This window comes from Lagenorhynchus albirostris, chromosome 2 (genome assembly GCF_949774975.1).
Source record: "Lagenorhynchus albirostris chromosome 2, mLagAlb1.1, whole genome shotgun sequence".
Classification (NCBI taxonomy): Eukaryota; Metazoa; Chordata; class Mammalia; order Artiodactyla; family Delphinidae; genus Lagenorhynchus; species Lagenorhynchus albirostris.
This window is the reverse complement of record NC_083096.1, coordinates 60,231,248-60,254,395: the sequence shown is the minus strand read 5'-3', so window position 1 is coordinate 60,254,395 and position 23,148 is coordinate 60,231,248. Positions and strand designations below refer to the sequence as shown.

Here is a 23,148-nt window from a genome sequence, read left to right as displayed (position 1 = left end):
TTGAAATAACATGGTGTGGATACATTTCAAGGAATGTTCTTTGCTAAGGGCTAGGCTAAGTTCTTCGTTCACCCATTTAACAAAAAATTTTGAGATCCTACTCTGCACAGCACTTTTCTGGTCTGATTTTGTTTAACAATGATAACGGTGATGGTATTGACAATTGTAACTACTATTTGCTGAGTCCTCCAATCTATCCAGCATTGCACTAGATGCTTTACATATTTTTTCATTTAATCCTCATGATAAGTCATTGTTAAGGTGAAGAAGCAGACTCAGAGAAATAAGTGGCCTTCATTAACATAATTAGGTGACAATTTCAGGTTCCGAGTTTGTTGAACTCAAATCTTCCTCTTTATCTTATATCAGAATGCCTCCATAACTTGATACCCATAATCCCATCGAGGACATGGGCTGTCACATCCTTCGCAAAGTCTTGATGAAAGGCAAAAAGAAAGAGTCATTCCATATACGATCACACAAATGCTTCCCAAGCACAGTGAGGTCATTCAACCTTAGAATATCCTTCTTCCTTTTCAATCTGAAAGGCCTCTTCCCAGATCAGTTTCTCTAAAACACCAACAGTGGTAAGATCTTCATCCATCTGGAAGGTGGGGCTGACTACTCTCAGTTCTGGGAGATAATAGCAGCTATGGTACATGCTGCTCAGACAGCCTAAGGCAGGCTTTATCATTTGAGTCTGCTGCTCCAGCTTCTTTGTTTAGAGTTATTGGGCGTAGGGTCCTCCAGTACAGATCTTTAAGAGCCTGGATAACCAACTATTTATTAGTATTTATTCCTGCAGTTGGCAACAGAGGACATGGCTTGTTTTAGATGGAGGTTAGAAAATTGGTAGCATGCATATTTATCAAATGAATTTTATTACTGTAGACAAGTCTTATTTATCTCTGTGCCAACAGACACAGGTAAATAAGATCTTCAGCCAGGCATTCACGCTACTCTTTTACGAGGCTTTTAATTGATGCTAAGCAAAATGTAGACTACTTGGTTGTAAAAGAATCAAGGTACTCAAATCAGGCTTAGTCGCTGATTTCTTTCCTGGACAGTGGTGCTCAAGCAGGGGCAGTTTTGCTCCCCAGGGTTCGTTGTTGCTGTTGTCAAAGCTGTGGGCGGGGGTTGCTACTGCCAGCTAGTGTGTAGGGGCCAGGTGCTGCTGAACATCTAGACTGCACAGGAAAGGCTCCTGCAACAAAGAAGTATCTGGCCCCAGTTGTCGGTAGTGCCCCAGATGAGCAACTCCATTCCAGGAGGAAACCACTATGATTTGCATGTAGAGGAAAAGCTCCTGCCCAGTGAGTCCTGTGCACTGACAATATTTATCCAAGGTAGTGGCCTCAGCCTCTTTTAGCAGAATGGAAGAAATCGAAGTTGTGGACCTTTAAGCCACTGATTGTTAGTGACAGTAGCAAAATTACATGGGTATATTCATTTTAAACAAATGCATGACATAGTATCTCAGTTTTCCAAGATTTTGAGTTAAACCACATAACTGAAAATTTCCAAGCCAAGCAGTTGGACATTTTAACTGCCAAAATGTATTTATTTGGTGGAAATTTTGGATGGCATGCTTTCTTTACTGTATTCCTTCTTGCCTTCTTAAGGAGGAAATGCAGAACTAATTTTCATGATGACTTGGAGACATCATTAGGAATATTGAGCTCTCTGCTATAATGTTATCCAGTGCTGCCCGTTGGGGATACACTCCTGCTAAATGTCACCGGGCTTCCATAGTCTTTGAGTTCTTAGGTCTTTCCTTTTCTTTCTTTCTTTTTCTTAAGTATGTTTTTGTGTGTGTCACATCATTCAGCTATTTCTTCTCACTGGTGACGTGAGTCTCATTCTAAGTAATATCTTCCCTCTTTATTTTTTAATTTTCCCCTTCTAGAAAATAGTAACTAAGCTAGATAAAAACATATCTAAAATACAAATAATTAATGTGTGAGAACTAAGAAGTTCTGCTATGAGCAAATGTAAGGGTTTTGGTTCATGGAGCCAGCAACACGTATTGTGTCTTTTCAGAGCTACTTCATAGGGTTTTTTTTTCTGTTTTCTTTTTCTTTTTTTAAATTAAGGATTGTATTAAATAAGTTACTTCAGTTAGGTGTGATATCATTGCACTCAAAAGCATAAATATACACAAAACATAAGTCACACTCGAATTTGTCAATCTATTATTTAATGAGTTAGGTTTTGTCCTATTTGAAAAATATTTACTGCTAACTTTTCAGGAATTCATTTGCTGTGTAAAGTGATGATCACCTGACTAAAAGTAGACAGATCAACCTTTTAACACCTGAATTTTTTCATGTCTCTATATTAGTAGGGAGAAGAATTTTTATTTTCTTCTTCTTGTTTTGATGTATTCAATATTTGTGATAAGATTGGGAGCTGATTGTGAGAGCAAACAGATTTAAAAAATTAGTGTCGTTTTCTTTTCCGTTATTTAAATTCTCCTTTTTTATTTCTAAATAAGGTTGGTAAGTTTTGTGTGTTTCTCCCCTCCAGCCCCCTCTCCTTCTTTTCTCTCTCTCTTCCCACAACCCAAAGTGGGGACCATATGGAGAAATGGCATTGGAGAGGGTTCATTTTGACCGTGGGTACTCTTTCAATCATTTTTGTACTCTCTTCCTAATGTTTGGTAAGGAAAAATACTCTTTGAAATTGAATACAGGGAAAAGCTTAGAACATCATGGAATACCAATTTGGGAATTTCCTGCTCTGAGCAAGCTGGAACACAACCTCATCTCCAAGGGTGAGCTGCTCCATGAAATGGGTTCAATTCTCATTGCTTTCCACTGTCCCATCAATCTCTCAGTTAATCTTAGACCAAGTAAGAAACTCAAATAGGGAAAACCCCAGATCCAGGTTCCTGCAGGCATAATCCTTGTGTGGAGCTAATTCCTGACCTCGCTAACCCTAGCCCATGGTGAAGGCTCACCTTTCCACTGGAGAGAAAGTGGTTGTTGCTCCTCGTATATAGTAATCATAATTGTAGGAAATCATGTCCATTTCCTCACCATAGTGGCCTGGATATTCTGTTGTCAGCCTATGTGGGAAGAACAAAAGGTTAGAGGGAAAAGATAAAACTATTATTGCTGGAGGCAAACAGGAGCAAACAAGAGACATACTATAAAGGAGAGATGGAGTTTGAACATTATGGGAGACCCTAACCAGAGTTGGATGGCCTCCACCAAGCTATTCCAGGCTGCAAAATGATGGACAGCTTCCTTGCACTTCTCATATTCCTTCTTGCCGTTAAACTATACACTGAAAAAGATGTAGATAACTCCTCAGGCCTCGAGGAAATATTGATTAATATCAATATTAATCCATTCCATTCAAGTCCACTAGAACCATGTTTTCAAACTGTGGATTGTGACTTAGTTGCAGATCATGAAATCAATTTAATTGGTTAGTACCAGATGAACTTTAAAAAAAGAAGAAATAGAATAGAAAATATCAGAGACTGCATTGTACACACTAAAGATAAGTTCTTGGGTGTGTGTGTAAAAACTTTGTTTCAAGTATATATGCATGTTTGTATTTATATGATGTTTGTATTGTGTAACAGTTTAATATGCATTTTTTATTTGAGTCATGATCTAAAAGGTGAGGTAAGCTGTACAAGGGTGGTCTTTACGTAGTCTGCCATTGTTTCTTTGGCGCCTAAAACAGTTCCTGGTACCTAGTAAGTATTTGCTGAATAAATAAATAGCCTTGGGAGAGTCATTTAATCTCAGTTTCCTGGTCTATAGAAGAATGAAAGCTACCTTATAGGTTTGTCATTGGCAGTAATACAAATATGTGTGACACGTGGTAGGAGTTGAATTATTAGAAGAAATTTTGTTTCTTCTTCCTCCTTCTCCTTTCCTTCTTTCTCCAAAATTACGTCAATCCTGGACCTCTCTCTGAAGAGGTTCGTTGTGGTCCACCCTGGAATAAATCTTGAATTTCCTGGTTCTTATAAGGCTAAACCACTGGGGCTCTTCAAGACCAAAATAGTCCTTTTAGTATGATACAGGTTCCCCAAAGTCTTCATCTGCATCCCCAAGGCTGCTTGGGAAACAAATAGTGAGTGTTAGTAATTTAATGTGATTTGGGGTCATTGTATGTTGATGATAGAAACATCTCTCCCTGTGTAGTCCTAATACTGCAAGATTGTCATGAAATCTTAAAAAGATTGATTTATAAACTGGAAGGTCTCCCAAGAGAATCTCAGTGCTTAGATGCAACAAGATCAATGGTTAGCTCAGGGTAACCTGGGTTAGCCAGAGCCCTAAAAATTCACTGTCTTTGTTCATAACCATCCCTTTTCCCACATTGTTCTCTGATTTTTCTCTTCTTAAGACAGAAGTATGCTCTATCAGGATGCCAGACCCAACATGTTCATGAAAGGAAATAAGGCTAATGCAGAAGTCGATTTTGTGCTTCTAAAGAGACCCAGAACAGGGGCTTTATCTTTCTAATGAAAATGTTAAATGACTCATAAGTGGACCTAATAGGTTGTCATTTGGATTCCATTGGTTTATGATCCCTGAGGATCTTAACAATTGCTAGATTCAAGTTTACCCAAAGAAAGAGGGATTGGTTGAGAATGTGGATAATGCAAATTAGGATTAAAAGAGATGGAGTAGGAGGTGTTTTTCTTGCATCAGGAAGCACAAAGTATTTTCCAGAACTTTTGGAGCATTCTTTAGATACAGTGTATAAAAGTTAATTGCCAAACATTTTAATACCTGCTGAGGCAAAGTCTACATAAGGTAATACTGCATTAGGCTAAATCCAATTGCCAAAACTATTGGAAATAATTAGGCTAGTCTTCTATTTAAGTCTTTACTGATCTACCTTCAGATGATTTGGATAGTTAAATACATTTGGAATAAGTGGGAAAGAGGCTTGCATTTTAAAAAAAATCATGACATTTTAAGCTTCAAGGGGGGACAAAAGTCATCCAACGCTTTCTTCAAAGAGCATTCCCTATTGCTTCATTTTTGGAGGTGATCAGACCAAAGGGCCTGCTGTTCAACTGGGAGATTTCTCTGTGGGGGACTGCTGTTCAGTGAATTTCTAGAATGCCCTGGAGAAGGTATTATGCATGCTTATTTGTGTATTTCCATCTTGATCCCAGGCAAGTTTTTGTTTTTGCTTGATTTCTGGGGTTTGGTGGTGTTTTGTTTTAGTTATAAAATCATGAGATAAAGTTTAGACTATCTTACAGAATCCTAGATTAAAGAGGCTAGGGAAGGAGTTTGGATATTGATAGAAATTATCCCTACTTTATAAAACTGAAAATACAGAGGGAGAAAGGCCCCTTTCCTCCCCTTTGGGAGGAAAGTGAACCTCCCAAACACCATTCATAGAGGGAGCTGCTGTTTCAATATGGTCCAGGATTCTGAATTTTAGAACCAGATAGATGTGTCTCCGTTTAGTTCGTGATGATGTCATGCACACACAAAATATTCTAATAAGTGAAAGCCCTAGTAATGGCTCCTCAGAGGAAAAAAAATTTAAACTTTCAGAACTAGGTATTGGGACAAGGGCATAGGGACTTGTCAGGAAATTAAGAGACTACAGGGAAGCAGAAGATCAGCGTTTCATAAGCTATGGCAATGAGCTTCCAGAGGGAGAGAGGGGGAGAGTTCAGTGTGGTTCCAGATTCCTTGTGAATTACCAGGTCACTTCAGGCAGCTTTTTGGCAAAGCACACTTCATACTGAGCATTGCCATACATTCCTAGGCCAATTACAACAATCAAACAAGCCTTCAGCTTGGCAAGATGAAGGGAAAGTTCAGTCAGAAAGGTGTCTTTATTCAATTTACTGAAATGAGTCTATTACTGAAGCTCTTCTATCAGGAGCCTTACATACCCCTTTACAAAGAAGTACATATGTGTGTGTATGTGTTCCTCCTATCACTTTTAGATGAGTGACTATTGGGGTACAATTCCTCGCTTTACATTACTTTTTATGCCCTATGCAGGCAAGATGAGAGAGACAGAAAGTTGTTCCAAAGCTAAGTGAGAACTTGATAACATAGAACCACTTGTACAGCTTCTTGTATTAGATAAGGTTGAAGGAGATGGGAAGAAATTAGTTATGAACTGAAGAGAGCCCATACAAATGGAAGGGATTTTTAAGACTGATATAGGATTTTCTCGTCTAAGGTTATTAAAGCTCTGAAATTATCAGTAGATCCAACTAGAATCAATAAGTGATTTCTCTCCAATACGTTACCACAAACTGAACTGCAGCTGATAGATGGCATTCTCCTTTGCTGTGAGAATAGGACATATCACAGAGCTTACTCAGATATATGTTATCACATTCATTTTAAAAAGGGGAGTAGAGATAGAATTTAGTTAGATAAAGAGGACAGTTTTACTTTTTGTCGGAGGTTTGCTTAAGAAATTATGCAGTTTTTAATAGTTAAAGGGTTTTGACTCTATTCTTTAACAGAAAGTGACTCAGTATAAGATTTTAACAAACTTCACCTTTATTATTGATTTCTGAGACTTGAACATAAAGTCAGACTTCATAGCACTCAGCATCTATCTGTTACATGTCTGACCTGCTGGTAGGTAGGACAGCTGGATTATTTGGGGTCATCCTAGAGGCTCCACTTTCAGGCCATGCACCCCACTGGAGTGCAACATGAAAAAATGGGGCCATGTCTCATGACCCAAAGTCAGCTAGTGTCACATCCTCAACCTTATCCCACTTTGTGAAATGCCAGAGAGGCACACACTACAGACTCCTACTGTAAAAACTGGAAGAAAACTCAGCACTTACAAGTTAACAAACCAGAAGGGGGTACCTGAGGAAGCCATACTTCAGCATTTTTAAAGACAAGAGTAAACAATGTTTTCCATCCCATTGTTAAGAGCTCAGCCCATGCTCAAACAACATTTCAGAGCAGCTTCTTCTGGTCAGTCCAATCTCTAGTTCTGTTTTGCTCCTAGTTTCTCCACTTCCCAATTAACACCTCATTTAAAATATCACATTCTAATGTTCTATTACTTTTTAGCACCACATATTTAGCATCTGATTAAAAACAGAATACTGTATAGCATCTTGTTTCACGATGATGATCAGTACAGTGAACTCTTTGAGGGGTCATTGGTACATGGAAGTCATATACACCTTTATGATCGAGTTCAGCAGTGGGCATGGAGGAGAAATTCAACATTTATAGACTTGATGTGTTGAAGTTGGCCTACATTCTGCATCCAGCCAAAAAGAGGATGCCCCTTTCTGACAGGAAAATCATTGAGAAATGTCTTAAATAAACAGAATCTGTTTGTGATCAATCCTCTTGCATAATAAATGCTTTTCTAGGTAAGCTACAAGAAATGAGAAAACTTTAGGTTAGGCTAATTTGCCAGTGGTCTGGCACCCCCAATAGGTGCTGTACCAGAACCTGTTTGAAGTACTTTTGCAAAAATGCGAAAAGTAAAACCCAATTGCACTTATGCATTAAAGGAAAGCAACCTCAAGGGAACAGTCACCCTGGCTTCTACTGCAAAGAGCTGGGGAAAGTGGTCAAGTGAGACTAAATGACTCTCTAGTCACCAAAGTGCCCTTCTCTGCAGAGAGACCCTGAACTCTGGGGGTATGAGAAAGAATGCAGTATGTTCATGTCTGTCCACTTGTGGCGGATTTTGGAGATCTATATATCAAACAGTTCAAGTATGTATCACAACATGGGGAACACAGTTCCAGAGATATCTGTGACTTAAATTAGAAGAGGAAAGTCCCTAAGTATTTTCCAAATTATTCTCTTAGAACTGAGTTTCCAGCTCGCTGTCCAAGCTCAGGGCTGGTCAGCAAACACATTTGTTTTGCTTCATGCTGGCTTTCACTGGCCAACTTACATCATGGTTGCCATGGTCCTGCAATCAGTGGGGGCAACTCCATCTGCAACATCTCCCCTTCAGCAAAAATAACCACTTTCTTCTCTGTTTTCACTACTGGGTGCCTACTGTATTGTTACCTAATACCTCACCTGTCCAGGTCTTATTTCCTTATCAACACTCAGAGAGCTCAGTTCTCTGCAAAGAACATGGGATTGGGAAGCAGATAGACCTGTTGGAATTGAGTTCAGTACTTTGAACAAGTCGCAATTTCTGCACCTCAATTCTCTGATCTGTGTCATAGTATCATGAGTTGCATGCATAAGAAATAAACGAGGCACAAGCCTCTTAGATAGCCTCATCCACCAGAGGGCAGCCAGCAGAAGCAAGGAGAATAACATTCCTGCAGCCTGTGGAAGGAAAACCACATTCACAAAAGATACACAAAGTGAAAAGGCAGAGGACTATGTACCAGAGGAAGGAACAAGATAAAACCCCAGAAAAACAACTAAATGAAGTGGAGACAAGCAACCTTCCAGAAAAAAAATTCAGAATAATGATAGTGAAGATTATCCAGGACCTCAGAAAAAGAATGGAGGCAAAGATCGAGAAGATGCAAGGTGTGTTTAAAAAAGACCTAGAAGGATTAAAGAACAAACACCTAGAAAGAATTAAAGACCAAACAAGCAGAGATGAACAATCCAATAACTGAAATGAAAAATACACTATAATGAATCAATAGCAGAATAACTGAGGCAAAAGAACATATAAGTGACCGGGAAAATAGAATGGTGGAATTCACTGCCATGAAAAAAGAAAAAAGAATGAAAAGAAATGAAGACAGAATAAGAGACCTCTGGGACAACATTAAACACACCAACATTTGCATTATAGGGGTCCCAGAAAGACAAGAAAGAGAGAAAGGACCTGAGGAAATATTTGAAGGGATTATAGTCAAAAGCTTCCCTAACAGGAGAAAGGAAATAGCCACCCAAGTCCAGGTAGTGCAGAGAGTCCCAGGCAGGATAAACCCAAGCAGAAACATGCCAAGACACATGGTAATCAAATTGACAAAAATTAAAGACAAAGAAAAATTATTGAAAGCAACAAGGGAAAAATGACAAATAACATACAAGGGAACTCCCATAAGGTTAATAGCTGATTTTTCAGCAGAAACTCTACAAGCCAGAAGGGAGTGCCACGATATATTTAAAGTGATGAAAAGGAAGAACCTACAACCAAGATTACTCTACTTGGCAAGGATCACATTCAGATTCAACAGAGAAGTCAAAAGCGTTAAAGGCAAGCAAAAGCTACGAGAATTCAGCACCACCAAACCAGCTCTACAACAAATGATAAAGGAACTTCTCTAAGTGGGAAACAAGCAGAAGAAAAGGACCTACAAAAACAAACCCATAACAATTAAGAAAATGGTAATAGGCATATACATATCGATAATTACCTTAAACATGAATGGATTAACTGCTCCAACCAAAAGACACAGGCTCACTGAATGGATACAAAAACAAGACCCATATATATGCTATCTACAAGAGTCCCACTTCAGACCTAGGGACACATACAGACCGAAAGTGAGGGGATGGAAAAGATATTCCATACAAATGGAAATCAAAAGAAAGCTGGAGTAGCAATACTCATATCAGATAAAATAGACTTTAAAGTAAAGAATGTCACAAGAGACAAGGAAGGACACTACAGAATGACCAAGGGATCAATCCAAGAAGATATAACAATTATAAATATATATGCACCCAACATAGGAGCACCTCAATACATAAGGCAACTGCTAACAGCTATAAAAGAGGAAATCGACAGTAATACAATAATAGTGGGGGAATTTAACACCTCACTTACACCAATGGACAGATCATCCAGACAGAAAATTAATAAGGAAACACAAGCTTTAAACAACACAATAGACCAGATAGATTTAATTGATATTTATAGGACATTCCATCCAAAAACAGCAGATTACACTTTCTTCTCAAGTGCAAATGGAACATTCTCCAGGATAGATCACATCTTGGGTCACAAATCAAGCTTTGGTAAATTAATTGAAATCATATCAAGCATCTTTTCCGACCAGCACATTATGAGATTAGATACAAATTACAGGGGGAAAAAAGGAAAAACCCCACAAACACATGGAGGCTAAACAATACATTACTAAATGACCAAGAGATCACTGAATAAATCAAAAAGGAAATTAAAAAATACCTAGAGACAAATGACAAGAAAACCACAATGATCCAAAACCTATGGGATGCAGCAAAAGCAGTTCTAAGAGGGAAGTTTATAGCAATACCATCCTACCTCAAGAAACAAGAAAATCTCAAATAAAAAGCCTACTCTTATACCTAATAGAACTAGAGGTAGAAGAACAAACAAAACCCAAAGTTAGTAGAAGGAAAGAAATCATAAAGATCAGAGCAAAAATAAATGAAACAGAAACAAAGAAAACAGTAGAAAAGATCAAGAAAACTAAAAACTGGTTCTTTGAAAAGATAAAGCAAATTGATAAACCTTTAGCCAGACTCATCAAGAAAAAGAGGGAGAGGACTCAAATCAATAGAATTAGAAATGAAAAAGGAGAAGTTACAACAGACACCGCAGAAATACAAAGCATCCTAAGAGACTACTACAAGCAGCAGTATGACAATAAAATGGCCAAGAGGCACATGACAAGCTGCTCAACATCACTAATTATTAGAGAAATGCAAATCAAAACTCCAATGAGGTATCACCTCACACCAGTTAGAATGGGCATCTTCAGAAAATCTACAATCAACAAATGCTGGAGAAGGTGTGGAGAAAAGGGAACCCTCTTTCACTGTTGGTGGGAATGTAAATTGATACAGCCACTATGGAGAACAGTATGGAGGTTCCTTAAAAAACTAAAAATAGATTTACCATATGACTCAGCAGTCCCACTACTGGGCATATACCCAGTGAAAACCATAATTCAAAAAAGACACATGCACCCTACTGTTCATTGCAGCTCTATTTACAATAGCTAGGTCATGAAAGCAACTTAAATCCCCATCTACAGATGAATGGATAAAGAAGATGTGGTACATATATACAATGGAATATTACTCAGCCATAAACAGGAACAAAATTGGGTCATTTGCAGAGACGTGGAAGGACTTTTAGACTGTCATAAAGAGTGAAATAAGTCAGAAAGAGAAAAACAAATATCGTATATTAACGCATATATGTGGAACCTAGAAAATGATACAGATGAACCAGTTAGCAGGGTATAAATAGAGACACAGATATAGAGAACAAATGTATGGACACCAAGGCGGAAAGCGGGGGTGGTGGTGGTGGTGGGATGAATTGGGAGATTGGGATTGACATATATACACTAATATTTATAAAACAGATAACTAATAAAAGCCTGCTGTATTAAAAAATAAAATATAATTCAAAAAAAAGTCAATGTGTTAACATGATAAGTGCTCAATAAATAAAAATCATCATTATCATCATCATCGTGATCAACAGGAACTGAATCAAAGTCTATGAGTTGTACTTATTTTATATTCATTTATATTCAGTCTGATTAAATGAATTCATGAATAGAAGAATGAATGATTATTTCTAGAAAACAGTAAAGGAGAGCAGACTAGAGAGAACAAAATGACAAATTTGGTCTCAAATTGCGAGGTTTACTTTGTTCTAAAGGAGCAAGTAGGGCCTGGCCTTCGTTACCCAATACTTACTAAACAACCAGCAAAATCTCTGAAATTTCTGCTCTTGAAGTTTGTGCATAAGAAAGGAGGCAGCACTGATATGCACGCAGCAAACACATTTCTGTATTGTAAATATGGCACAGTAATTACGATGGCCACCCCAACTGATGAAAAGTATGACTGATTTTGCTCAAGCTCGGAGGGGCCATTGTCTCCCGAATGAGTGCTTTGTGCATCACGCAATGCCAGGCAATGGTTGGTGCAGGGCACCAAAGCATCTAAACTCAATGCACGCTGCTTTAAATGTTAACATTCAGTCCTATTTCTCAAAGTGTGTGTGTCTCCATCTCTATAATAACAGCTTCCCACCTGCTCAGAAGAACCAGTGTAGAAGCTGCCCTTCCCACCAGACCTCTGGGAACAGTGCCGCAGCAGGCATTTGAGCTGGGGCGGGGGTGACAGACGCCACAGTGGAGGTGCCTATGAGGTCATTCTTGTCCCTGCCACGATTTCATGGGGAACAGTCATGCAGACACTATCATCTTGTATTAAAATCTGAACAATGAGAGTAGGAGTTAAAGATTAGCTTTGATGGAGTGCTTTGGGGTAGACAGAGGAGAATATTATGATGAACTGATTTTCTTGTTGTTGTTAGCTAGAGCTATCTAGGAATTAAGAAGAAAAATTCTGTGGCTATGACTTGAGCAGGGGAGAGGGGGACCAGGCAGCGGAAAATAGAATGCAACATCTGAGAGTCATAGAAACTCAAGGCTGAAGGAAAACTAACGGGTTATCTATGTTAATTCTGAGGAAGGCCATTATTTTTTTGGTCAAAACATATTATCCAGTGAACCTGATGTAAGGTCACGAATCTGGAGAAGGACCATTTAGGAAAGGAAACACATGCTCAATTCAAAACTGTCGGTTCCTGGGACATATTCTCCACATGGACAGCCTTAGCATGCTGATGGGGGCCAGCCTGGTGCATGGCATGCAGCCGCTGGAGCTGTTTGGAGACTGAGGAATTATTTCAAACAGTCTGTGAAAGGTTGTGGCTTCCTCAGTGACGTGTTTGTGGTTTGCAGATGAATGGACTAAGAATTAATTCTCACATATAAATAAATATGTGTAACGTTTACATATGTATCCAATCCCAGTGGGGACCGGTGAGTGACGCCATGTCTGCATCTATCAGGAATTCGCTTTCTTGCCAGAGCTCAGTGATGCTGTATTATCTCATGAGAAACTGCAGAGACTGAAATGGGAGCAGCACCTTGGTTCCCACCAAACAAATAAATCCCGCAGTTATGTGGGAGTTGGTTGGCTGATTTTTTTTTTTTTTTCCTGTGCAGAGTGGTGCTATTCCTGAATCCCTAAAAGCTTGCAAGCACAGAGAGGATAGATGCTCACTTCTCAGTGTCAGGCTCAATGCTGCAGAATGGCCTTCAAAGTGGGAAGAGAAAAATGTCCCCACCTACACATGTCCAGTTCCCTGGGAGGTGATTCAAGCTAGTTAAAGTGATGTAAGGGAAGGTTTCAAATAAGAGAGTTATCAGGAGTTTTCACTGTGGGAAGGTGTGGGAAAACAGTTCTCACTCCAAAGAGCTGTTAAAAGGATCAACTAAAATGATGCTCGTGAATGAAGTCTTTTGCCGCTATAAAACATCATCATATCAATGTCAGGTTTCACCACTGTTACAGTTCCTATGCGCCTGTGATGTTTCGTTATTCATCCGAGAAATGTATTAAGGGCCCGCTTTGTGCCAGGCGATATGCTGAGATGCTGAAGAACTATGACCTAATTCATGCCCTAGAGGTTTCATTCAATTTAGAAAAACATAGACCGTCATGACTCCGGAAATGTAAAGATGCCACTAAAATGTCTAGACACACCAGTGGGAGAGTGAGTCATGCACTGCTTACCATGGTGATATGGCAGTCTCGTTCTGCTGCTGCTCCAAGGGTCCCTTTGAAAAAGTACCATTTCCTTGACAACCGTGGCAGCTCTCAGCTCTAACACCACACAACCGGAAAGAGGTACAGTAAGTGAAGCCTTCCTTAGAGGGACCGCTTCTAAGTTGACTTGCTGTGTCTTTCTGAGTAATTCTCTCCTCTCTCCCCCCACCCTTTGGTTCTACCAACCATCAGTGACATGTCTGGGTGATGTAGTGGGATGAGGAAGGGGCAGGGTAGGGTGGTGAAGGAAGATGGGCAGACCATTGCAGACCAAAGCCAAGGATAAATATGGCTACCAGAGATTTGAATGTCTTGGGCAACTTAAGAAAAGTTGCACATCTCTATCTGTCAGTCTTTGATATCAAGACTTTGTGCCTACCTACATAGTTCCATGTTCATTAATTTCCTAGCATCTTAATGATTGGTGGGCTCCTTCCACTCTACCCTAGAATGTGAAGCCCCTTCGGCCCTGGATTCAGGACCTGTCACAGTTATATCCTACACCCTAGCCATGCCTGTTTGCCTGCTGTGGTGGAGTAAGAACAGCTTTATGGAGGCATTTTGGAAAGCTGGACGAGGTCCCTGCCCCATCAGGTAGCTACTGATATCAGCTGACCTTGATCTCTGAAGTTACCATTTATCATTGCTTCAAACAGAAAAATGTTAAGAGTTTGGAGATGCATATGCCTAGAGACATTGTGCCCCACGTGGGCATCTGTGGAATAATGCTCTCTGATTGCAGAGAATAAGCATAACCCACAAGGCTGTTCTTCCAAGCATCACACTGTGGAGAGATACATCATTTGAGTCAGCCAACCTTCAAATGTTGACACTTTTGGATTCCTTTGTCCAAAGCAGAAATGTCTGACTTGTTTGCAGACTGAAGAACTTGGGACAAGTTACGTTGTCAACATCCAGTGTAAGTTATCAGGGTAAATAAATATACACACATTCTCCTAGTCAACCCAAAGTCTAGGTCAGGGGATATTTGGCATTAGCCCAGGGAGCGGGAAAGGAACAAAATTTCACAGACTGGAATTACATAGTTATCTAGAAAGCACTAGCCTCCTTTTTCAGTCTGTAATTATATACTATGTTTGCCACTCTGACCTGGAACAGGGTTGGCTTCTTCCAAAGAAGTCCCGTGGGAAAACATAAGTTCCCAGATGGGTTCAGCAGCCTTGGATGTGATGAGTAGTTATTGTGATAGAGGGAAAAGAGCACTAAAACGGGAGTCAGTACACTTCAGCTTAGAAGTGAACCCCCATGAAATAGCTGGGTGGTTTCGGGCAAGTCACATCCTTGCTCTATTCTGTTTGTTTCCTTTTCTGCCAAAAGAGGGATATAGGAGCAGTGGGTTGATGACCTGTAAGGTCTCTCCCAGTGTGAGTATTATTCTGACATTTTCTTCCACTCATCCATCCATCCATCCATCCATCCCCTTCTATAGGCTAGATGCTATATTTAAAACTTGTTTGTGACAGCCCAGGCTTATTTGAAGCCAGAAACCTGGACCAGAGCACCGCCCCCCACCACCCTGCAAGCTCCCCTCCAGCCCCAGAAGCAGTGAGGAGTTGCGTTTGGCTGCTAAACTCACCAGCAGGAATATGGGCATCTCTTGCTGTAGCGACAACAGTAAAATTGCCACTCCCGATCCAGCACTGACTCGAAGTAGCGGCTCTGGAATCCTGCCACCAGTCCATTGTTGGAGCACGTCTGGTACCTGAAGAGAAGAGAACAAGTCCAAGTAAACCAACCACAACGATGCACAAGTAGAGCCCCCCTTTCCAAGATCCCAGCTCCCTCAGTTATTGAGTCATGACACTCTTTCAACGACCTAGATTCCTTACAATTTATTCCATTTTTATGCAAATCATAAAAAACCTTTGTTTTACTGGTAGGAATGATGTATACTCACCATTAAAATTCAAATGATTCACAGTCTTTCAACCGAAGGAAAATTGGGAAACTCTGCTCTTGTTAGACCTCTATGAATATATTGTTAGATGGAAGAATGCATAAATGAATGGATATAGAGGCATCTGGAATTTTTACAAATGCAATATTATATTGTTCATGCCATTTAAAATAAAAGATAATGTAATTCACATTACTTGCATTAAAATAAAAAGAATACAAAGAGAAGCTTTCACAAGACCTTCTTAGAAGCATAAGCCTGGAGACTGAGCACAAGGTTACTCAGCAGGCGAAGCCCAGATGGGCACAGCGATTTGCACAGGGTGACCCAGTACAAGCTGTGGGGAGCTGGGACCACAACCCCAAGTTTTCACAACTTATCCAGGAATCTTTCTATTGCCCACTAGACGGCAAGCTCTACGTGGTCAGGGAGTGTTTGGTCAAAATTCTATCCCCAGTGCCCACTGTGGGTCCTGGCATATGGAGGCAGTCCTTACAGAGTGGTGACGGGCCACCTGAACTCCTCAAACATCCTCTAAGGGTCCCTTTCCTGTCTAGGCTGCTCAGTTCTAATTCTTCTAGTCTACAGACCCTCCCTGCAGTCACATGAATTTTCACTGTTTCATTCTATCTGGGCTGCTGTTGGTCTAGGAATCAGCCTGTTTCATCTTCACAGCACCTTGCTAGCTAAGCATTGGCTTAGAATAGTGTAATCATTTCTCCCTTTGTTCCATCTCCTGTCCCACTTTCTCCCACTCCTTCCCCATATCCCACCGGTGCCTTAAGGCTTGCTCCTTTTGCTGTGTTGATGAGGTTGCTGTTCTCTACCTGGCCACAGTGGGCTCCCACCTTGCGCAGAGTGAGAGCTTTCATAAAACCTTCCAAAGGAGGTCTTTAGCTACCTCTGCTTCTTTGTATTTTTACCCACCTGGCCATTGATCATGTTCCCTCTTATGAGTAAGCAGAGAAGGCAGTTGTCTCTGTGTCACAACCTGACAGCTGCTGGAATACAACCCTGCTTTTCAAGGAAAGGTAAGTTTCCAGAAAATATAATAGATAAAGTAAGAATAAGTACCTGATGCTGATAGGTGAGAGGGACCTTGCTGACACACAAACTATAAAACCATCAGTGACTGGATTTCATTTCATTCTTTTTAATTATTGGAAATGATCTTCTGGGTCTGACAAAAATAGATATTAAATATATTTCATGTCTGGTCAGAAAGCATCTGTACTTTTCATCATTTATTATTCATTTATGCTTATATATATTCAAACATGTGTTTATTTATCCATTCATTCATTCAACAAACTTGTACTCCCTCACTATTCTGTTTCAAACACAGTGCTTCTGTGTGGAAAGAAGAATTGAGAGATGGGCTTGGTACTCGGTCACCATACAAACTGGCTTGAATTCCAGGTTCCCAGGACCTGTAAGAAGTTCTGAAAGACCTTAGAAAGCTCAACTGTAGGAGATCAATAGTGCAATTTATGACGTAAATTGAGACCTGTGCCCTTTGATGATCTAGTCTTCTTTGCTCTACCAGTACTCGCATCTCATCAGGAGTATTACCGCCTTGGAAAACACCTGGTATGTATCAGGAAGCCACACAGTTGGAATGGACAACCAAGGTCTGAAGGGTAGCCTTGGGGGCTGATCTTCCAGCATGGTCTTATTCTATCCTAATCCTAGCAATGCGAGTGAAAGCCAACTTCAACAGAAAGCTCTAAGAGTTGTAAACAAAGCTCATATGTGTCCAAAGAGAGACGGTGCAGCAAACTGGTGCTCTCTGTGAGCTTCCTCCTTACCATCACTAAAATTCTGCCTTCCTCTAAAACAGCCCTTTCAGAACTGAGCCAGGCTGTGGTTTCCCTGGAGCTGTTGTTCCATTGTCTTGGTTTGTCCTGTGCACTCAGACTATCACGGGGATAGCATTCCCAGCGTGGTGAGTTCCCATAAGCAAAAATAAATGTAGCAAGATAAGCTGAATGGTTTCACGGGGTACCAGTTCTGAAGGCTATCCAAGTTCCATGAATTCTCCGCCGGCTGCCAGCCAGGCAGCTGACCCCATAGTCCTGTATGGGAAGTGTGTGTGTCACTCTTTCACACACCACCTCAGATAACACTGCCCTGTGAAGATTATTTGGACACTACAGGCCCAGGGCCTAAGAACATATGATGAAAGTTAGACAACCAAAGAGAGCTCACCTCCCCCAGCTTCTGTCCCATTGCACTCACATTTTAGTAGAGTGAGCCTGCACTGGAGTTTGGCAGTACATGAGGCCAACACAATGAAATTATTCCTTCTAGAACTGGATTTTTGTAAGGGTACATTTTCACACTCATGAGGGAGCAGTATAGCAGGGTGGTTAAGAGCATAGGCTATGTTGCTGGACTGGTGCTCCAACCACTTCTGACTGTGTTACCTTTGACAGGCTTCAGACCCTCTAATGGTCTCAGTTTCCTCATCTGTAAAATGGGCATAATAACAGTATGTACTTATTAAAGTTATTGTGAAGACCAAATAAGGCGATGTATATACAACTCTGGGGATAGTGTCTATTAATGATTAATAAATTACTTACTATTGTCATCATACTTTCATTTAGTCCACACAGCACTTGTGAGTATACTCTGTGAAATCTGCCCTTGGCTTCCCAGTCTCCATCAGTGGAAAACTGGTGGACTCATATGTGTTCCTTGAGCTGCTGTTTCCCTAAAACAAAGCTCACAGCAGTCGACTGTCTTAGTCACTGACACACCCACTTTGCAGCATAGATATTTGAGTATGACTTATTGCCCCCAATAGATGGTAAAGTCCTTGAAGGAGAAAGATCACTTAATCTTCAATTTGAATTCCCCACAGTGCCTGACAATGGGGTCTAGCAAATGTTTGATGGAAGAATGATGAACAAATGAATGATCAGGGCATCTTCCATTATCAGAGGCAGAATGGACTTTTAAAAGCCTGTCATTCAAATCCAGGAAGGGCCCTGAAACTCCCTCCAAGTAGTTCTCAGGAACTCACGTTGAGTAATCCATCTTCCCACTTCCACCTTCTCTTTCAGGAACAAAGCCTACTCCAGGACGAGGGTGAAAAATGAATATAGCTTTAGGCATTTCTCTCCCTTTCAATCACCTTTTTAAAAAGTACCTTATTTAATAAGACTCAGTTAAACATTTGGCCACAAACTGCAGGATTGCAAACACAGGAACCAGGCAGGTGAGAAAGGGAATGAAGGCAGCCTGTCAATGGGAGCGGCGGGGGAAGTTGGAGAAAACTTGGATCATTAAAGTGATTCAGATTCAATTTTTTTTTAAAGAGTTTTATTAGCAACTAATCAAGATGCTTTTTTTTTTTTTTTTTTTTTTTTTGCAGTATGCGGGCCTCTCACTGTCATGGCCTCTCCCGTTGCGGAGCACAGGCTCCAGAGGCGCAGGCTCAGCAGCCATGGCTCACGGGCCCAGCCGCTCTGCGGCATGTGGGATCCTCCCGGACCGGGGCACGAACCCGTGTCCCCTGCATCAGCAGGCGGACTTTCAACCACTGCGCCACCAGGGAAGCCCCAGATTCAATTTTTAAAAAAGGTTGGTGGTGAAAAGACATTCTTGAGGATCTGCTTTACTTCCCAGCACTTGGTTGTTGCTCCTGAATGGTCCACAGAAAAGAGTTTGAGCCCAAGACTGTAGCTTTCCTGGTGTACAGTGACAGGACCCCAGCTGAGCCCTAGGCACAGACTCCCTAAGAACATTCCCTCAGAGTCTCAGGATCCTGGGGTGCCCTCATTCAGGACTCTCTCCTCTCCATTTGAAAAGCCATATTTTCTTTTTTATCATCTCTTTGAAGCCTGGAGGCTCCGTTTCACAAACTGGAGCACTGTTAGCTGTGCTCCACCTGACAGTAGAAACTTTCTAGAAGGAAAATCAGCAGGCAGTTACTCCTCCTCTGACAATAGTCATGGACCTTTTCTGAGAAAGTGGTCTTTCTGAAAGTGGTTTCTCTCAGGGCCTTCACCCTAAAAGCAAAGACAAAACCTTCTCCTGTGTCCACAATAACAAAACATGGAAGTGATAGGATGCAGGGGAAAGAGCCCTTGTTGAGGAATCAGCAGCATGAGTTCTGGTCCTAGCCCTGACCTTCACATGCTGTGTGGAGCCTCAACTAAGTCACTGTGAGGATGAAATAAAATGATGCCTGCAAAAATCTTGGCGAAGATAGAAACAGGAAGATCCAGGATCCAAACTCAGATTTTTCTGAGGCCAAAGCTCCTGGTCATGAACTTTCAGGGAGCACAAACTGCTGCTCCAGGATTGTCATTCTGCTTCTGGTCCAACCTCCGGCCAGGCTTTCTCACTGTTTTTTTGTGTTCTTCATTGGGTCCAGGGCTGTTGGTCAGGCCCAATGATGGAGGCCAGGACTGGAAGGTGTGCACATATCTGGTTTTGCTGGTGAACTCCTCTGTGAAGTTTTAGTCTCTCCTTCCAGTCTCTGCTGGTCTCAGTCCCAACTCAAAGAAAGTCCAAACTCTTAGCAAGTTGGGGGTGGCATTAGGTTGAGTGGAGAACAGGGTAAAGGAAAGCAGCACTATCTTGGTTAAGAGCTTTTACAGTCCCATCAAATGGGTGGGCTGGTTGTGCTGGTAGCTTTCTTCCAGCTCTATAAACATACAGACGTGTTTCCAGGACTGCTATCCAGTCTTCAGCTCCACAGAAAATATGAAATAAGAGCAGCTTTGATCATCATCCAGGCTGGTGGCCACTCCATGTGACTGGGAGACCATGTGGCAAAGCTCTTACTCCCCAGTGTTTCTCTCCCAACCCAGCTTGATGAGGGTTGAAATTCCACCAAGGGAGATTCATTCTTTTAGAGTAAAGTTTGACTCCTATAAATTCTATTATCCCCAGAATAATCCTTTGAGTTGCTATCAGACATTTATAACATGGGTCACAGAGTTTCAGAATGTTTGTTAAGTTTTTCAACAAATAGTCATTAGAATCTACTCTATGTCAGGTGCTGTACTTGGTCTGCAATCCTTTCCAGACAACTGTGCTAATAAGAGACACCACAACAATACAGATATTGGAGAGAAGAAGTAGATTTGTACTAAAGACAGAAAAGAGAAACAAGAGACTGGCTTGGGATGGTGGGGCAGTGAAATGGCAAGGGGCAGAGGCAAACAAATTTGGGAGCATGTTTGCCTACTTAAAGGAGCTTTAAAAGTTCTGGATTTCTCTCTTAAGCCCCAACAGAATGACTCCATTCCCCATCTTGTCCTTTCTGCTGACATTTATACCTACTTCCACAAAATGGAGATGACAATTTCTACCCTGATAGTATTACATGAAGATTAAAGAGAAGCTATACGTCAAGTGTCTACCCCAGAGCATAGCACAAAGTTTATTATGAAAGGGCAGGAAAGGCGCTCTCCCAGAGATCTCCATCTGAACGTTAAGACTGAGCTCCACCCAACAGCAAGCAAACTCCAGTGCTGGAAGCCCAATGCCAAACAATTAGCAAGACGGAAGCACAACCCCACCCATTAGCAGAGAGGCTTCCTAAAATCACAATAAGGTCACAGACTCCCCAAAACACACCATAAGACACAGTCTTGCCCACCAGAAAGACAAGATCCAGCCTCATCCACAAGAACACAGGCACCAGTCCCCTCCACCAGCAAGCCTACACAACCTACTGAACCAACCTTGCCCACTAGGGGCAGACACCTAAAACAACAGGAACTATGAACCTACAGCCTGTGAAAAGGAGACCCCAAATACATTAGTTTAAACAAAATGAGAAGAAAGAGAAATATGCAGCAGATGAAGGAGAAAGATAAAAATCCCCCAGACCAAATAAATGAAGAGGAAATAGGCAGTCTACCTGAAAAAGAATTCAGAGTAATGATAGTAAACATGCTCCAAAATCTTGGAAATAGAATGGAGAAAATACAAGACACGTTTAACAAGGACCTAGAAGAACTAAAGAGCAAACAAACAATGATGAACAACACAACAAATGAAATTTAAAAATCTCTAGAAGGAATCAATAGCAGAATAACTGAGGCAGATCAATGGATAAGGGACCTGGAAGATAAAATAGTGGAAATAACTACTGCAGAGCAGAATAAAGAAAAAAGAATGAAAAGAATTAAGGACAGTCTCAGAGACCTTGGGGACAATATTAAACACACCAACATTCAAATTATAGGGGTCCCAGAAGAAGAAGAGAAAAAGAAAGTGTCTGAGAAAATATTTGAAGAGATCATAGTTGAAAACTTCCCTAACATGGGAAAGGAAATAGTCACCCAAGTCCAGAAAGCACAGAGAGTTCCCATACAGGATAAATCCAAGGAGAAACATGCCAAGACTCATAAAATCAAACTATCAAAAATTAAATACAAAGAAAAAATAGTGAAGGCAGCAAGGGAAAAGAAACAAATAACATACAGGGGAATCCCCATAAGGTTAACAGCTGACCTTTCAGCAGAAACTCTGCAAGCCAGAAGGGAATGGCAGGACATATTTAAAGTGATGAAAGGGAAATACATACAACCAAGATTACTCTACCCAGCAAGAATCTCATTCAGATTCAACAGAGAAAATAAAACGTTTAGAGACAAGCAAAAGCTAAGAGAATTCAGCCCTGTCAAACCAGCTTTACAACAAATGCTAAAGGAACTTCTCTAGGCAGGAAACACAAGAGAAGGAACAGACCTACAAAAACAAACTAAAACAATTAAGAAAATGGTAATAGGAACATACATATTGATAATTACCTTAAATGTAAATGGATTAAATGCTCCAGCAAAAAGACATAGACTGGCTGAATGGATACAAAAATAAGACCTCTATATATGCTGTCTACAAAAGACCCACTTCAGACCTAGGGACACATACAGACTGAAAGTGATGGGATGGAAAAAGATATTCCATGCAAATGGAAATTGAAAGTAAGCTGGCATAGCAATTCTCATATCAGACAAAATAGACTTTTAAAAAAAGACTATTACAAGAGACAAAGAAGGACTCTACATAATGATCAAGGGATCAATCCAAGAAGAAGATATAAAAATTGTAAATATTTATGCACCCAATATAGGAGCATCTCAATGCATGAGGCAAATGCTAACAGCCATAAAATGGGAAATCAACAGTAACACAATAATAGTAGGGGACTTTAACACCCCACTTTCACAAATGGACAGATCATCCAAAATGAAAATAAATATGGAAACACACGCTTTAAATCACACATTAAACAAGATGGACTTAATTAATATTTATAGGATATTCCATCCAGAAACAACAGAATACACTTTCTTCTCAAGTGCTCATGGAACATTCTCCAGGATAGATCATATATTGGGTCACAAATCAAGCCTCAGTAAATGTAAGAAAACTGAAATCGTATCAAGCATTTTTTCTGACCACACTGCTATGAGACTAGATATCAATTACAGGGAAAAAAATGTAAAAAAATACAAACAGATATAAGCTAAAAAATACAATACTAAATAACCAAGAAATCACTGAAGAAAGGAAAGAGGAAATAAAAAAATACTCAGAAACAAATGACAATGAAAACATGGCAACCCAAAACCTATGGGATGCAGCAAAAGCATTTCTAAGAGGGAAGTTTGTAGCAATACAATCCTACCTTAAGAAACAATAAAAATCTCAAATAAACAA

The 23,148-nt window shown here is 40.5% G+C and overlaps 1 protein-coding gene across 1 annotated transcript in view; it reads right to left on the bottom strand.

Moving 5' to 3' along the window:
- DPT (dermatopontin) overlaps nucleotides 1-23,148 on the bottom strand; it is a 39,284-nt gene that overhangs the window by 1,782 nt on the left and 14,354 nt on the right. Inside the window, exons 2-3 of the mRNA XM_060133688.1 lie at nucleotides 15,139-15,264; nucleotides 2,960-3,067 (exon numbers count right to left, since the gene is read on the bottom strand). Coding sequence (XP_059989671.1) covers nucleotides 2,960-3,067; nucleotides 15,139-15,264 — 234 coding nt within the window. The remainder of the gene's footprint in view (nucleotides 1-2,959; nucleotides 3,068-15,138; nucleotides 15,265-23,148) is intronic.